This window comes from Streptopelia decaocto (genome assembly GCF_964273445.1).
Source record: "Streptopelia decaocto genome assembly, chromosome: 17".
Classification (NCBI taxonomy): domain Eukaryota; kingdom Metazoa; phylum Chordata; class Aves; order Columbiformes; family Columbidae; genus Streptopelia; species Streptopelia decaocto.
The window spans coordinates 9,169,441-9,187,337 of NC_138672.1; the positions used below are offsets into that span (position 1 = coordinate 9,169,441).

Here is a 17,897-nt window from a genome sequence, read left to right on the forward strand (position 1 = left end):
TGGGGGGCACTGGATGCTTTTTGTGCTCTGGGAGGAACAAATGGTGAGTGCCCCGGAGGGACATTGTGTCTAGAAAGGACCATTTGACAGCATTTGAGCAGTGTTTTGGCAGGGATGCTGATAGAATTATCAAAAGCTATAGAAAGCTGGAGTTTTGCAGCCTCTCCTTTTCCTAACAAAGCCCATAGATTAGCTCCTCTTCATATTATTGTACTTTAAAAGAGACAGGAATGACAGCTACAGACTGCAGCTCTTTTCTTCTTCCCCAGGGCTATTGATGCCAACGCATCTTTCGGGGAAACAACAGAGTCCCTGTTTAAACTAATAATGTTAACTCCATATCATATCATAGCCAGCAAGTGGATGAATAACCATGTATGGTTTTGTGCACAAATCACCATCTTTGTCTTGCTTTGGGCAGAACTGCATGTGAATTAACTTCATTTGCCCCAAACTGACATAATTACCAGCAAATATGGACTTCAACCCTGCTATTAAATGATACTTGTGCTGCCACAAGCTGGATGTTTGTCCTGAACCAAGATGCTCAGTGTCTCTGAAGGGTAAACCGTGTATTACAAGATATGATACCTGCTATTTGTGGGTCTCCAGTAAATGAAAAGCCAGAGCAAGATAAGGGAGACATGTATACATCTTATCGGACTTCATGTATCAGATGCTGCAGCACTTGGAGAAGTTGCAGCTGGCAGTAAATAAAACAGCCACCAGCCAGACTTCTGTCATGTCCCATGGGGATGATGTTGAGTGTGAGAGAATGAACCTCAGGAAGCAAAAGCAGCAAAGTGAGTCCCTGTTGGGGTCGGGAGGTTGCTCTTGGGCTTTCAAAGGGTACCCATGGGAGGTTGGCATCTCCTCCTGCAAGTGTCAGAGAGAATCTGAGCTGTAGCAAGGAAAACGCAGAGCAGCGACTTGGCCTGTCTGGTTTTATTTACACCATGGGGATCTGTGTGGGGGATAATGATTTTACAGTGGGCTCTAGGCTGATATTTTTGTAAATGTGTTTCCAACCTGTCTGAGGAATTTGCTCAGTCCGTGCTTAAACTACAGACTTGAGGAATACAGATATTCAGAGGTATTTAGTTATTCATTTGGGGATGCAAAAATGCAGGTGCTGAAGAGGTCAGCATATAGCTTTATTGGGAAATGACTGAACCATCTGTGATGTTCCCAACATTAGGACACAGCTCAGCTACCATACAGTGAGCCAAAAAACCTGAACTTTATATTATGTGACTGAACAGGGTTTAGTACAATGCTACACATGCACCAATGACCAGCACCCTGTACTCCAGAACTTGTACTGAACTAAACTGCAGCTCTTCATACCTGAAAAGAGCATCTTCTGATTTCTTTTCCTTCATCCTGCCTCAGATCAAGTGAAAAGTCACAGGTGAAAGATTTGCAGGATATTTTTCAGACCTGTCTGAGAATGCTTTTGATATGTTTGCTTCCTTTGCAGTTGGCAAGTTCTGCTCCTCTGGGACTAAACCTGTGGAAACTTATAATTAATCTTCCACAGCTGGGCAGGAGGAGAATGGGTTTAAATCTATGCTCCAAATCAGACAGACAGTACAACATCTCAAAATATGCAAAATTCAGTGTTTTTCTCAAAAAAAGAAACCCTGCTTTGCAGCCATTGCAGGAGCTGCAGTTAAACTTCGGTGACGGATTCACTGAAGAGTCAGTAGAGGGGCTGGGAAATAACTGAGGTTTCTTCCCCATGCAAGTGAGTCAGTGAAAAGGCTCTTTCCTTTGGCTGCGGTGGGGAGCTGTGCACGTCTTGCTGCTGGAAATCCTCAGCCTGGTCCCTGCTGGTGTCTCCAAGGCGAGCCTGCTTCCTGCTGCGTGAAGACAAATGAGGGGAGGATATGGGAGAGCCCTGGTGGGTTGGTGAGCCTGTCTCAGCCGCGAAGGCGTTTTACTGGGAGCGTGCGGCTCGGCTGGGCGGACAGGTGCTGCTCCCGCAGGCTGCTCTCTGCTTCCTCTCCTCGTCTTCTGCAAACCCGATTTCCTCCCCTCACACATCTGCTTTCCACATTTGCTGCCTCCCGCTCCAGCGAGGGCTTGGTGGAGCTGCTGGGTGAGATCCCAGCTCTGCTCAGCTATCTGTGGGTGCCCACCCAGCTGAGATCTGCAGTGCTGGTGGGTGGGAAATGGGGACTGTGCTCCCTATGCTAACAGCCTGCAATGGGCAGGACAGGATGGTGAAGCCAGGGTACAGGAACACAGTTCTGGCTTTCCATAAATATCTGTCCTCCTTCGCATCCCAGCCTCTTGGTCTGTTAGCATGAAAAGACTCAAGAATTCAAACAAGTTCATAGGGCAATAGGATTCCTTGAGCTATAGGTTCTACTGATGTGCTTGGGTGTAACTAAGTGCAGGTCAGGTACAAGGTTTTTAAGAGGAGACTTGATGTTTTAAAGCTACTTTTTGAGAGTTTTGGTGTTGAGCTCTTTGCTTTATAATCACTTTTTTTATTGGGTGTCTCTGGTGCATCAGAATGTAGATGCTCCTGGAAATCTCAGGTGGAAAGAAGCAGCTTGCAAATTTACTATTGGAGCTCTTGTGTGAACCTTGCAATTTCCAGTGCTGTATAAAAACAAACCAAACCGGCTACAGTTTGCTTACAAAAACAGCAAGAGTTTTACTTAGCCAAACACCAAACCTCCTGCAAGTCACTAATTGCTGATCAGAGGTAGGTGAAGCTGTTACAATGAAAAGCTGAATTGATTTGGGAGTTGGAGTGCCCTTGCATTTGAATGCAACTTGAAAAATGGTTTATTTTCATTATTTCAGCAATTGAACACCTCTTTCCTAATTATAAAAGGCATGTTTACATATAACAGTAAAGCACAGTAAAGTGTGGCCATTTATTCCAGGCAACTGGGCATTTGCAAGGCTGCCCCAGAATCAATAGGACACAGAAGAGTCTTAAGGACAGGTTAGCATTCCTATAAGTGGGCTTTCCAACACTGCGAATTCTGAACTAGTAGCAGTTTCCTCCCAAAATCTTTAAATGCCAAAGGCAATAACCTTCTGCTGAGTCTCCATTCCCTTTTGAGGGAAAATGCAATCCCAGAGGTGTAAGAAATGCAAAAAAACCTGAAAGGGATGAACACTTTCATGACATAATGTCAGCAATGTGACTTGCCAGCCCAAACTTGGCTGGCATGTTGATGCAGTGAGCTGGATCCGCTGGGTAAACAAACAGTGTCACCCTCTTCCCAGATCCCAAACAACCTCCCCAGTGTGTAGGCAGCAGCCGCTGATCCTCATGGAACAAACATGTCCCCTTCCAACATGAGACAACACAAGGTTCTTTGATTTCTCCTAATTGCATTTCAGTGTTTGTGGCCCAATTGTATGGTTTCTGCAGAAGTTCAACAATTTTGGTTGCTGGCTTCCTCCCCTTGCTGACCTACAAATACCGGTTTTCAGGGAAAGATTTATGAGCTGCATGAAATTACCATCTTGTAAAAGCACAAATAACAGCTATATATAGGGGTCTGGAATAGGCACTGAAACCCCAAGGGGATGGAGACTCTTGCTTTGTCTGTGCAGGACAGCCCTGCTAAGTCAGGTTGAGGAGGAGTCCAGTGCTTTGACTCCTGTAAAGTGGCCGAGCGCCAACCAACCTTCCCTTAATCCATATCCTCATGAGGATGGGAAAAACATCTGGCCAGACTGCCAGTAGTTGGGCTTTATAGTAACTGAGCTCTGAAAACTGAACCTTCTCAATCCTTGTATGCATTTATCTTCCTTTCCAGAACATTAGTAGGTAGAGTTTGTTTTCAGTGAGTTATTTAGCAGAAAGAGGGATTAGACCTTGAGCTAGCATTGATTAACCCCTGCATGTTGAGTTGTTTAACAGCATAATGGATTAGTCATGTTTGCTGGTGACCTTTGTCAGTGGAATTCTTCATCTTAAGACTCTTCTGTCTTTTTAAATACACAGATCCTTAGAAGTGGAATCTATGCTAAAATGTCCATAAGGTGAATAGGTGGTTCAGCAGAGCACGAGCCTGGGGCAAATAGTCCTGGGATTTCTGATTTTTGAGTTTGATGTTGCATAAGTGAAGACATGGGAGCTCCATTAAGCTGTTGGCTCCTTGGCACTGCCCATAGAATTGGTCAGTAAGTGTTTGAAGTCCTGTAAGAGCTGGGAATAAATTGTTGACTGAATGGAAAAGCATTGCTGGAAAAGGACTGAATTTTCTGTGGGTTTTGGGGAAGATTGTAGAATTAGCAATAAGATTAAATGTCACCCTGGAAATTAAATTGTAGTCATTTTTGGGAGCATAAATGTGTGAAGCCTTGTTGCCTTTGATGGAGCTATGGCAATTTAAATCAGCGGAGCATCCGATCTGGATGAAATGCACATTTCTGCTGCTGAAACCAGGGAGCAAACAGGAGAAAAGGTGCTTAGTGAGGCCAAACATGACACCAAGAAAAGCATCTCTAACTGCAAGAAGGCACTGATGGCAATTTAAAGGCTGCCAGAAGGGTATAAAGGGCCCTTACATAAATCAGCCTTGGATGCAGCAGAATATGTCTGAGATGAGGGTGTCTCCTCAGATCTTCCATTCTCTCAGCAGTACCACAAGGAAGCTGTTATACTTGACTTTTCAAGCAAAATACCTTCCTGCTGCAGCCAGGAGTTCTTTCTGGGCTCATTTTGTTGCAGTACAAGTCAGGTCAAGAAGTTTGCTTTGTTTGCTAAAAAAGATACTCTAGTTCAAACAAGACTTAATTCACTGAAGCCCCATGGCCTCTGTGAAACATGAGCCCCTCTGGCCTCATGATTTATGAATACAAAGCCATGGGGAAGCCTTGCCAGAGGAAAGAAAGCTTATGATAGGTAAATAAAAGGCAGTGGGGCAGGAAAGGGTTAAAGACATGGGTAAATATGGAAGTCACACAGCTGGGAGGTGTAATGAGCTGTCAAGTTCTCTGGGAGCTTTGCCTGTGTGGAGGGGGAGCTGCTCAGCACAGTCCGGAGTTGGTGCCCTTGCTTTAGCCCAGGGCTGGGGACTTGAGGTCTCCTGTGACTCTGTGCTTTCGATTGGTCTGACTCTGAATAGAACTGGAAAGATAATAAATCCATAGCAGTGCTATGAGGCTGTTTTGTGGTGTTCAGAGGTGGAAGGGGCTGAAGCAGGTGAGCAGCATCGGGGATGGGGAAGGACCCAGCTGAGCTCTCCAGCCAAATTCCTATTGTGAGCATCACCAGTAAAAAAAACCCCACATCTGGTCCTAATCAGGACCATATGAATCTCTATGCCAACTTAATCTCCCCCAAATGTTAATTATGCTGATATCTAGTTCTTGATGTAGGAGTTGCATATATGTATTGGATGTCTGGGGCTTTCTCTGTTTGCAGAACCCCCAACAGGCACAGTGTTGCTTCCCAGGGCTAATAAAACTGCAAGGAGTGACAAATCTGTGGCTGTGGTCATATTCTGAAGTTGGATACAGAGAGGCAGCAAACCCTGTTAACCCAACAAGAGAGTTACAACCGATCTCCCCACCCTCTGGGAAGGGGAGATTAAACAAATGCAAGTGAATGGTGTATATATACACATCACTAGGTAGCTGATGTTCTGTTCAATTCAGTTGTGATTCAAAGATAGGAAGCATGGTAGAACATGGTCAGTCTGCTGCTTGTTCCCAGCCACAGTTGGTTTTTAATGCCTCAGGAAAGAACCATCAAAGCTGGTTTTTATTCTGGATCAGAACCTCAAAGGGATGTGAAATGCTGGTGGGTTATTTTGTGCTGCTGATTTTGAAGATATAATGTGTAGCCAAAACTACTTGGACTACTTTGAAGGTGTCTGAGAAATGTAAAAACAAAAAATTAAACAGGAGGCTTTAGGATGCTGCTCTGGAACTGAACTGGGAACAAAATCAGGTCTATATTTAAAAAATAATTAAGCAAGGCACCCTGTGAGAGGTGAATAAACAATCTGCAGTTTCAGATGGCTGTAAAACCAGGTAACAGTTTCAGAAGACTGCAGATGCTACAGAAAGGCACCAGCACAGGGGGATATTGTCCCCCCAAGAAGTAGTTGAGCATCTATTATAGAAATTGGGTGTATATGCGGGTGCTGCATCCTGGAGACCCAGCTGGAAGAAGAGACTGAGAGACTGGAGCATGAACCAGGGCTAGCAGGTGGTATATTGGTGCTAAATTGGGATGTAAGAGCACTGTATCTCTAGTTAAAAATGTTAATCTGGCACCTTGTTCTGGCTGGGGTCTGTACCTCCGGCTCACCCCAAAGCTCCCCAAACTGGGAAACTCATCCATGGGGAAAGAAGGGAGAAAACTACTGTGGAGACTTGTAGAAAGGTGCTGATGTCTGAGAAGGTGACTTAACTGGAAACACTGAACAGACAGAAGTCAGAATTAGTCATGCTAGAGACCACTCGGTAGCTGGATTGGATTCCTCGAGTGATTCATCCACAGAAATGACAGCTTTGCCTGACGTTTTATTTCCCCTCTCTATTTAGAAAGTAGCTTAGACTTACTGAGACTATTGCCCGTTGTTTGAATTGCTTTTTGATAGCTGGGTGGTGCGCACAGTGTCCTTGTGTTCTCATAACTTCTAAACCGCTACTTCAACAGGGGGGTTGAAAAGACAACAAAATGAAAGGGTTTGTCACTCCAGAAGCCCTCCATGGAATGAACCTGTAATCTTGTGAAATCAAAGTGGAATCCATGGAATGTGCCTTTTTTGGTACAGTTAGTGCAGCAAAATTATAAATGGAAATAGCTGGCTGGAAATTGTGTAACATGGTTAATTGACAGAAATATTAGAGAAGGGGAAATGTGGATGAACATTGCTTGGTAAAATAAAACCTTGAGACTTTAAGTTGCTCTATTTTTATTTTTTTTGAGGAAGGTCTACAGGATGAAAGGACCACCAGCTGATGCAACCAAAATGTTCCAGGATGCTTTAATCAGGTACTAGACCTGAGTGGTAGAATAATTCATAAATGATGCTAATTTTGAGTGTGCTTGGATGTATGTAGAACATGCACATTTTTGTATTGTTACTGCTCGTGGGGATGAAATACCGCTTGTGTGTTTTGGGTTTTTTTTGCAAGCTTCTGTGTGTGGAAAACCCTGCAAATGACATTCCTTGTCCTGAAGAGTGTACAATGGTCATGAGGCCGAAGGAGAAGGGCTGCTGGGGTCTTGTACATGCCACAAAGGCAGGAGAAGTCTGTGAGCCCCTTGCCCACTGGTGGGAGCAGGAGCCACAGGGCTCGTCTTAGTGCTGCGACCACACTGTCTTGTGAAATTCACCCACATTTTCTCACGATTACCGAGCTGCAGAAACCATCAGTGGAAAAGATCTCTGGTCATCTAGCTTGGATTGTTCCCAGCAGCGTATAGGTTTGTCCAGACTGATTTGTCATGACTCAGGCAATGGGATGTTTCATCACTTCCTTTGGATAGTCTGAAAGATCTACAATCTAACAATTCTACAGTCTAACAATTGCCAAAAAATATATCGTTATCGCGGCAGATGGAGCATTAGGTAAACTTGTGATCACCATTAACATCCAAAAGTGGAGGTGCATAAGGATTAAGTTGTCATCTGTTCATTTGACTCCTGCCTGTCCCCATTCATCCCTGGGGAAAATATCCAAAGCCTTCCTTGTGGATAGGCTTGAAAATGAACACCACAGTGTTCTAGATGAAAATGTTGTGAACACCCAAGCTCAACTGCTAAAGCCAGATGTCACTGTGTGATTTTGGACCTGTCCATAAGCTTTGTGGTTTGGGCTCACCTTTAATCTTCAGACATGATTATGATGGACAAACTGGAGATCAAAAATGAACCCTGTGGTCTGTATTCAAGGAAAATATCATTGAGGTCAGTGAGAGTTTAGTCCAATTCACTTGGGAATCTCTTCATTTTTTTTGACCATTGTGAAGATCACAGGTCAAATCACAGGTCCTTGTTAACATGCAGCCTTGTGGTTTAACGTAACACTTTCTGTAGTACCAAGGATTATCTCCCTGAAGTCTAGACAGATTATATTGGGTTTAGCCTGGGCCATTTGACCGCATATCATAGGGTATGAGGAAATAAAACACAGGGATGTGAAGAGGGAATGGTAACTCCTGCTGGTCTTCCAGGCTGACACTGGCCATGGAGAGGAACCAGATGGAGGGGAAAGAAGGTGAATTGAGTTCATCCTTCTCAATAGGCACCCTAGTGCAATTCATCCTTCTGTGTTTAAGAGATCAGTACGGTTCAAACACATATAGGGCTTGGAGTCAGTGTGAAACTGAAGAGAAGACAACAACACTAGAAAAAGAGGAGTGGAAAGTCTGTGCTCTTTATAATGTTTCCTCTGCTAAACCTCTCTGACTATGGAACATTTAAACATACAAAAAACAAGCCCCACCTTGTGCTGGCTGCTCTTTCCATGGATGGGGCTTGTCCTGGTGCCACCTCATGGCAAAAATCAGGTTTGAATTTCCACCAGAGCAGCTGGGACCTGGGAGGATTGGCCATCCAGCTCCACGCATCACAGCGCTGTAGCTGTTCTGTAAAGAAACTGGTCTGCAAAGCCAGAGCAGGTGTTTAACCACAGGAGCTGGGGTTATTTTCATTTTCAGTCTGGTCATAGGTATAACTGGTTATAAGTAACACCTAGGACTATTCTTTGTGATTATCCCAATACTTACAAAGTACAGAATAAGGCCCTTTGGGGTTTTTTGGCTGAATGCTTGTGTCTTATAGCATATACATGATTTAATTTTTGTAGCTATATATCTTAAGTTTGTGTATGTTTGGGTTTTTTTTTGGAAAGCTCACCAATGCGTCCTCCATCCTATAAACAGCTAGCTGGGCTCACGATGTTTTTAGTGATGAAAATACTTCTATAAACTGCTGTTCCTTAAAGATATTTGGCCACCTGCCACTGCTGCAATTTTCGGCTATTCAGATGTTACCTCAACTGGCTGCTGGAGGGATTTGGAGTTGGTGTCAACCAGCCCAGCTTGTGTAAACCTCCTTGGAGCTTGTACCACCAGATGATCTGGCCCACTCTGTCTCAGGGGTTGGCTGCTCGAACTTGGCATGCGGATGCTGGAATTCTTCAGTTTGCTGTTACAAGCTTATTTCTGTATTTCTCTGTTATAGTCAAGGAGGGGCGAACAGGTCTGTGCAAGCTCCTAAATCACTTGGAAAGCAACTGGAAACTCAGGCTTGCTGCTCAGTAAAAGCTCTGTGGGCCAGGTTCTCAACTGGTGTAAGGCAAAGCCGCTTTGCAGCGGATGGAGGTCCAGGTTTGGGTATTCTGTGTTGCTTCTGGAGCCCTCGGAAAATGAGTGGGGTGTGTGTGTAGTGCTCTGAGCTGCTTTTATTTTCTTATCTGCAGTGGTTTTGATGCCTTAAGTATCCCCATTCCCATAGGTGTGTGCCCATGGAAGGGCAGGGAATGTGAGTACTCAGGTTGTTTTTCAGGTGTTAGTGGGTTTTGCACTTGTAGCTGGAGAAGCTGAAACAGTGTCATTCCAAAGCAACGTATGATCAGAAATATCAACATCTGGGATGAGAAGACCCAGGATCCTGCCATTGTGTAACTGGGGCTGAAACCAGACGCTGCCACCATCAGTGAGGCCTCCGAAGGGTGATCAGTCATCCATAAAAACATTGTGAACCAAGTTATTTGTCGTCATAATAAGAGGGGTTGATGAGAAGATGGGTATTTGCAACCTGCAAGGTGTGATGGTGCTTTTAGCTGTCCTAGTTTGATATCCATATGCCTGAGATCTTTCATGTAAATGGAGAGGAGAGAAAGCATCTCCATCATGCAGTGTTTCTGTGAGCTGCAGAATAGCTCCTCTGCTCCATACCAGAGGCAGCTGTGAGCCTGTGGAAAGGACTGTTCCTGTGAGCAGTGGGGTATTTTAAAGCAGGAGGGAGGAGCAGTAGCAATGGGCACTGTCATTGCCGGGCTGCACTCAGCGGGTGCCCTGCAGTGGAGTTTGCAGGGCTGCACAGGTGTTACCAGTACTGGAATAGCATCCCTCCAGGCTCCTCCTGGATGTGGAGCATTGTTTAATTTGTCTCGCCAGCCTCTAGTCATCTGGTTACTCATAAAAGGCAAGAACTGGAAGGGGCTTTCATCTGTGAGGTTTGCCCGGGGCGCCCCTGGCACCGCACCCACCCTCCACGTGGCTGCGCCAGCACGTGTGCCGCGTTCCTCCTCCCCACGCAGGGGCTCGCGGCCAACCTGCCTCTTACCTGCCTGCTGAAAAGCTCTTTCAGCAGAGAATCTCCTGTGTGGCTCATTCTCCAGCCTTTCCACTTTTGCAGGGAGGGCAGTAGGAGGGGGAAAGAATCTCAGCAGGTTCACAAGTTAAGGGGGAGATTTTCTACAGCTCTTCACTGTTGAACCATTGGGTAACTTCTTTAGCTTAGTACAAGCTGAGCAGGCTGGGAGCATCCCTTTCCCCTGCTTGGTCTGGTGGGGTTTGGCCTCCTGTGCTGGTAGGTTTTGATGTGTTAGTTTGTTTTTAATTATCCATCCCAGTATCATAACTTTCATTCCCACAGCTCAAATATTTATACTGAGTGACGAATAGCTGAAGCTCAACACAAGCCCTGGTAGTGCTGAGTTCTTCCATCAGGCAGCCCAAAGCAGGGATGAGTGACCCCCAACTCATACTTTGCTCCTCTTGTATGTGACAAATGCAATGGCTGGTGCCTGCCCAGGTTCTTGCAGTGCTGAATGACCAAGCCTATAGACAAGGAGACCAGACTTGGGTAGGCAGAGTGTGGGAGTTCAGGTGGCAGCAATGGTTATTTTCCCTGGGGACAATAAAGTCCTTAGGGATGCTGCTCTGCAAGGACTGGGATGCTTTGGTGTGGCTCAGGGTATGTGTCTATAGGTGAAATCACTGTTCCATGAGAACTGGTGCAACTCCAACCGCTAAAGTCACAGGAGCTGGGGCTGTTACCTGGATGTGTGCTAGCAATGATGTCCAGATCTTTAATGGCACTGACAAAGCAAATATTGATACCAGTGTCTTCAAAGCATTTTTAGTTAAGGGATACGTCTACATTTTGGTTTTCTTCCTTCTCTGGTCTCCACATGACCTGATCTTGGGATGTACAGCTCAGGGATGTACAGCATTGGGTGCCACCTAGTTCCACAGTGTGAGGTGTCTCCTGGGACCTGAGGGAGAGCACTGCTGGAGGAATGAGTCTAGTGTGGGGAGGTCACATCAGTGTTATGGTGCATGAGGGGTTTTTTTGGTATTTGTTTTTATTTTTTTCCATGGGTTTGTGTTTTTTGAGGTAGTGTTTTGTTGTTGGTTTTGTGGGTGTTGTGTATGGTGGTGTTTGTTTATTTTAGTACTATACTAATACTGCTGTGATACAATACCAGAACAAATGAAATCATTCTAAGTTCATGTTTACCAGTGGGAAGCATCAGCCACCACTGGTGTGAAGGTGGTCGGTGCTCAGAGGTGCAGTGAGAGGAAAACCAATGCGAGCAGTGCTGGGGCTGGACTCCGGGCCAGACTGCGTGTGCAGCAGGGGGCAAACAGTATTTTCCCCCTTTTTGTCCTCCTTTCCCTGCCAGAGGAGGGTTTTGCCACCCCAGCACCCAGCTGGCCTGACAGGGGACGCCGCCTTCCCTTCCCATCCCTCCTCCTTGCACTTTTACCCTTTGCACGCACATCTTGCAGCGGCGGCCTCACTTTTTTTTTGCCAAATCCTTGCAATTTTCCATGTTTCCACAACCCCCGGGCTCTATCTCCCTCGGGAGCCGGAAAGAGCAGAGAGCTGGGAGGGAAAAAACAACTCCGGCTAATTTCTGTGGGGAAAGCGGAGGAAAAAAAAAACCCACCGTGTTTTTGGGTGGTTGTGCAGCGTTCAAACTTGCCGGGAGGGGGGCGGGCGGCGGGGCCGGGCCGGGGGCTGCACCGCTCGGCCGTGATTTGCTGCGCGGCTCCGAGATTGACAAACTCTTGCCTTTGGGTTTAAAAGAAGGAGAGGAGGGAGGAAAGGGAAAAAAAAAAAAAAGGGGTGGGGGGAGAGCAAGAAAAGTTTTTCGCTGCAGGAGCAGGCAGGGGCCGGAGTGAGCGCGGCGGAGCCCCCAACAGCCCTCCGCCCGCCCCATGGCTTTATAAAGCGGCTGCTCTCCGGGGGGGCTGGCGGGGGGGTCTGAGCGGCTTTTCTTCACTTGTGTGTATATAGATATATATTATTTCCCCCCCATCCCTTCCCCCCCAGTTGCCCCGTTTTTTGTGGACCATGGATACGCACACGCGGTGGAAAAGGCGCAGTTGGATACGGAGCTGGTTGGTACCCGCTGCGCTGGTGCTGCTGGGTGCCCTGTCCCCCGGCCGGGCAGGTAAGAGACCCCCCGAGTCCCCTCTCCATCCCCGGGACAGCGGGTCCCGGTTCCCGCGGGAGGGAAGCGGGTGGGGAGGGCCAGAGGTGGCTTTTGTGCGGGGCAAAACGTTTGTCTTTCCGTACTCACTGCATTCCGGAAAAAAAAAAGAGGAAAGAAAACCACCACCCAGCCTCCTTTAGCTGCCCGAGTCTCTGAATGCCATTTGTCAGGGGGCCCGTAAAAGGGGAAAAAACTTAAAACAATACTTTATTCGCCTTCCTTAGAGCAGAGCAGCCTGTTGCTGAGCTTGGCTTTTTTTCTGGAGTAAAAGTCAGGATGTTTTTCTGGAGGCTCTAGGTCTTTATATATCTACCTATGTATGTAGAATATATATTTAGTGAACTGGAACTCTGTCCTGTTGCATAGTTCCTGCTCCTTGAGGAGAAGAAACTTTTTGTCCAGCAGTAATCTGCTCTCCCCTCCGCTCATCGAAGCGGCAGCTCTCGCTCCACAAAAGCTTTTGCAGCCGCTTCTGCTGGGGACCCCAAGGCTCACTGTGTCCTCTCCGTACCAGCCCCATTTTCCAGGGTTTCTCCCTAAAATCGTGGCTGTTGAGTGCAGCGGGAGGAAGCGCTCTGGAGTACCAGATGTTGCAGACATGCAGCCAGAAAAACCCTGGAATGTCATTTTTTTTTTTTTTTACAGGAGTTGAGACTAAGCACTTTAGTTCACCAAATGAATGTTTTTGCTTTGCTGAGCATGTTCTGTTTTCCAAATGTCTGCCTGCCCCGGGTGGGCTGTGAAATGCCAGAGCAGGGCAGAGGAGACTTGTGGGGCTGCTAGGAAAAGTTTTCAGTGTGTTTTCTGAGTTGGTAGCGGACACATGGAGGCATTGGTGCTCTGAGGTCCCTTTATATTGTATTTCAAGGGCAAGGCTGAGAAGCGGTTTGTTGGCAGAGCTGGTTTTGAAATCTGGAAAGTTGAAGTAGATGGAGTCGTGCAGGGTAACTTGAGAAACGGAGTGAGAAGTGCCCCGAAGAGCTGAGCTGGCTGGGATTCCGCTTCCAGGCTGGATTTCTGTGTGCTCTGGGTGTTTTTTCCCTGGGAAGCCCAGGCAGTGGTGTTTGCAGGGTTGTTTGGGTGTTAGCACGACAAATGTGTGTGGGATTTTGCATATAGCAGCGTGATTGCAAATTACTCTAATTTCTAGGTTCTTAAAATGACCTTAAGGAAGAAAAAAGGTGGGCGTTAAGAGGAATGCTTTCATTAAGGGTTTGCTTGCGAAGTCAGAGCAAGATGGAAAATAAGTTGCTGTGCAATGAACAAAATGCCTCTAGAACTTCTTTGTAATAGATGTTAAGGGCAGTTGGGCTGCCCAGGCGTTAGTGTTGGACTGCAAAGGTATCGGGCTGTTGGAGCACTTCTCTGCCCAGAACAACACTGGTGTGATAGCTCATCTTGAGCTCCCTTTTTGTGCTGTTTGTCAGGCTGCTCGGTTACTTTGTGTTAGTTAAACTATTTATTTATTACCAGGCTTGTCTGTTTCAAAAGAAAGACGTCAAAGTTTGTTGGTTTATATTTTATTTTTTCTTTTGTCCATGCTAATATTTTAATGGTTTGGGGGCATCCTTAGGCATTTTGCCTCTCGGTGTGTACCCTTCAGGCGGCTTCAGCAGCCCGAGCTCCTTTTGAAGTTACCTGGGAAGTCTTGTGTGATTTTTGGGTCCAGCTGCAGGCACAGCTGGAGGGAGCGGAGCGCTGGCTGGAGCTGATGCTGCGGTGGAAGGCTGGAGAGCTTTTCTAGGGCCAACGTGCTGTTCCAAGTAATGACTCTGGCAGAGAAAGGCTTTGAGTTTTCCTAATGAGCCTCCTAATAGGGCATAAAATAATTTGGAGGAGGGAGGAGTCAGATTGGAACTGGTGATGCCATTGACTAATACTCTTTATAGCTTTTTTTAGTCTGAGTTCTTTGGTTTTATTTGGTTATTTCAGCTCAGATTGTTTCTGTTTCAATTTCATTTTAATCAGTTTCTCCGTACGGAGAGAGGTGAATCTCCTCTGTAATCCTCAGCAGCAGATCCATGGGGTGGCTCCGAAGAAAAGGGGGAAGGACCCTCTGAGAGGGTTTCCAGAAAAATGGAGAAGCAGCAATGTCGAAGGACAGGAATTGAACTGCCTGCGAACAGCCCTTCCAGCTCACATTTTCCCATATTTTAACAGATGATGTCACACACAAATCTACCGCACAGACAAAGCTGGAATCTGCCTCTGCTTTTACAAATCCCTGTAAAATTGAATCAGGTTTCTGGGTGAAAATTTTTGGAAGCAGTAGTTTCCTTCAGTGGCGGAGAAAAGTGTAATAAGAATACATAGCATGGCCTTTAAAAGAAATAAAAATGCTGGAAATGAAGTATCCTGTTACCATCTGTTGCTTCTCTCCTTGGCTCTTCCCCAGCCATCTAGAATGAGCTAAAAAAAATAATAATCTTTATCCAACCAGTTAGAAGTGTTTTGTTTAATATTTTGCCAATCAAAAGTGTTGGTATTGTTTTACAAGAAGAAATATGACTTTATAAGTCTGGAATTGATGGCAGATCAGATTTCCAGTGTAAAGCCTGGATTATGCTGTCAATGTATTGCCAGATTGGAACAGGACTTTGTAAGCTAAAAGCACCCAGCTGTTGGACATGCCCTGTCCAGGCAATGCGGGGATGTTCAGCTGGTGTAATATATTATTCTCCTATGTAAACTGGGGTCAAGGTGACAAATCTTTGCTGTCTTGGATGCTGGAGCTGGTTCTGCCGGCTCCCACCAAAGCTCTTGGGAACTTCGGCTCTTCAGTCCAATGTGTTGTAGTGTTGTCTGGGCACTGGATTATTGGGGATTGGAAAAATCCCATTTCATGTCTGGTCTTTAGGGGCAGCTCTAAGGCAAAACCTGCTGAAGAGATGCTGGTTTGTGGTGTGTGAAGAGGGATGACAGCGTGGACGTGCACCACTAATGCAGAGGCAGTTGTGTGAAGTATCATTTATAGAAGAATGTTAAGCAGTCTGAGTTTTCTCTGGACTTCAGAAAATAAATCAGGAAACTGCTCTTCAGTCTGAGGGTTTGGGTTTTTTTTCTTCTATAGACTGTAAAGCAAATTGGCAATTAAGTTTTTTTGACAATCACTTTTTCTACCTTTTGTCTTACATTCTGCTTCTTGGATGTGCCCACCCTGTGCTATGGGGATGCTGGGGCTGTGTGGATGATGGCCACCAATATCTCTGCCTTGGAGAAGCTGCATGGAGCAATAGTGCTGGGAATGCTTCCACATGAGCAGATTGAGGATGAGGGGTGGTTGGTTGGATGTCAGCAAATGCTGCAGGTGCAGAGATGGGTCTTGAACCATGTTCAAACAAATGGTTTGTGTGTCACAGGTGGGGCTGTTTGCCCTTACAGGACTCCCCAATGGGGAATTAGAACCCCATCTGGCTTGCTGGTTGGTACTGGTATATTAGACAGTAAGGACCAGCGTATGCATGATGTGGTCTGGGATGGAGGTGCCTGGGTCTGGAGTGATTTTGGGAAGACCAAATGCATTTGGAGCTTGTGCTCTGCTGCCACATGAACGGACTCTGAAGTGTAACAGCCCCTAAGATGGGGGAAATCCTGCTGCATTGAGTATAAATCTGACACTTCATGGTTGTACACACTTGCCCATGTTTGCTCTTGCCTGGTTTATTCAGCAGGAGTCTTACACTGGGGAAGCAGCTATCATTCCATGAAATGAATTATTTCACAGAGAAAAAGGTTAAAATGTTATTTGGGTTCTGTTGAAAACATGATTATAACTTTTTAATATTTAGATTTTTGGTAAATGGAAACTGCTGTTTAAAGTGAGAGAAGAATTGCCTGGGAAATAAACTGGGAATGAACTATGAAACACCACTCGGGCTTTATTCAGGCAGAGGAAGACTCCTTCCACTCTTCATTCTGTGCTCTAATCCACTGTAGACTTTTAGGAAAGCCCTTACTCTACTGCAGGTCTGATACTGTTGAGGATATTTTGGGACTGCTGAGGCCTGAAACAGTCATCTGCTGGAATTGGGTCAAATTTGCAGGATTTGTCCCACATTAAAGCCCATGTCACCACAAAGGCATGTGCACACATGAGTTCTGCTACTGGAGTTCAGTTTGATAATCTGTTTTCCCTGCGCTTTGTAGGTCCTTGACTTTCAGCTGCTTTTAGTATGGAATGTGACCATCTATCTTGCATACAGGAGACTTTTTGGAAGGGAAATCCTTCCAGGTGGATGCTGTCTTGTGCTTTCTGCTCGTATCTGTATCAGGAAGCAGTATTATTGCTGGAGTTTGGCTGTTCCCCTTTGCCGGAGCATCCATCAGCAAGGCAGAGCGGTGTCCTGTGCTGGCAGCTTCATTGTTTGGTGTGGGTGCAAATCTTTGACCAAGACGAGCGGAATACAATCTTCAGACCCTTAAGATTTGTTTTCTGCCTCCTGGTGTTGCCTGTTACCTACTTACACCTTCACTGTTGTTAATCCAGGTGGTGCATTCCCTCTTTTGCCTGCCTGGCTTGATAGAGGTTCCTGGCACTGCCTTTTCCAGCTGCAGCCTGGCCTTGCTATATATCAAATATATTCTTTTTACTAGCTAGATAGAAGCTTATGTGATACGTTCTGTGTTTGCAAGCTGGCAGTTTTTCTTAAAAACTAAATAAATCTTTGTGTGAAACAAAAACCCTGTGTGGGAAGGATGAGCAAAACCAGGGGGGAAAAAAAGAAGTTGAGACATGAATGAATGGAAAAATTTTCCTAAAATCTAATGTTATATGGAAAAAACTTAGGTTGGCAACATGGTGTAATTAGCCACTGGGTTACTTGGCAAGTTTCAAGGCTCTTGAAATGAAGCCTAGCACTGAGTGAGCCGTCCAAATGATGCCGTGGTTTCTCTGTGGATGTGTCTGGAAAAATCTGTAGAACTAAAATAAACAAATGAAGGAGCTACACAAAAGGCATTTTTGAGGTTGGTTGCTCTGAGTCTGGGCTCTTTGTCTCTCCAGAAGCCAACAGGATTCTTCGCATCATCTGGAAGCTTTCACAATGTTGAGAGATGTCATCTTTTGAAACTAGGAAAATGGTATTAACGCATTTATAATGCCAGAGTTTTCCTTCAGGATTGTGTAAGAAGCTGCAGAGAAGGATATTTCTGGGATTGAATGAGTGACATGAGCTATATCCGTGCTCATTCTGAGTTATGCTGCAGACTTTGTCCCAGCCCTTGGACAAGTCAGTCCCTGTGTTTCCCATGCCCAGGGGTCTGATCCTGCCTCCCTGTACAGACCTGGCATCGAGGTGTTGCTTTAAAACAAATTGAACATCAATGTACTGACAAGATGTGTGTTTTTAAGCACTGAAGTGGTCTAAGAGTCTCTCTTTATCCTTGTGCCTCGGGTTATGTCAGTGGTTGTGGTCTGGGAGTTCTCTTCTTTAGAAGTACTTTTCCTCTCT

At 45.7% G+C, this 17,897-nt stretch overlaps 1 protein-coding gene across 1 annotated transcript in view; it reads left to right on the forward strand.

Moving 5' to 3' along the window:
* The first annotated feature begins 12,073 nt into the window (after positions 1 to 12,073).
* Positions 12,074 to 17,897, forward strand: part of COL5A1 (collagen type V alpha 1 chain) — a 139,164-nt gene continuing 133,340 nt past the window's right edge. Inside the window, exon 1 of the mRNA XM_082067778.1 lies at positions 12,074 to 12,405. Within this exon, the coding sequence (XP_081923904.1) occupies positions 12,306 to 12,405 (100 nt within the window). The 5' untranslated portion in view covers positions 12,074 to 12,305. The remainder of the gene's footprint in view (positions 12,406 to 17,897) is intronic.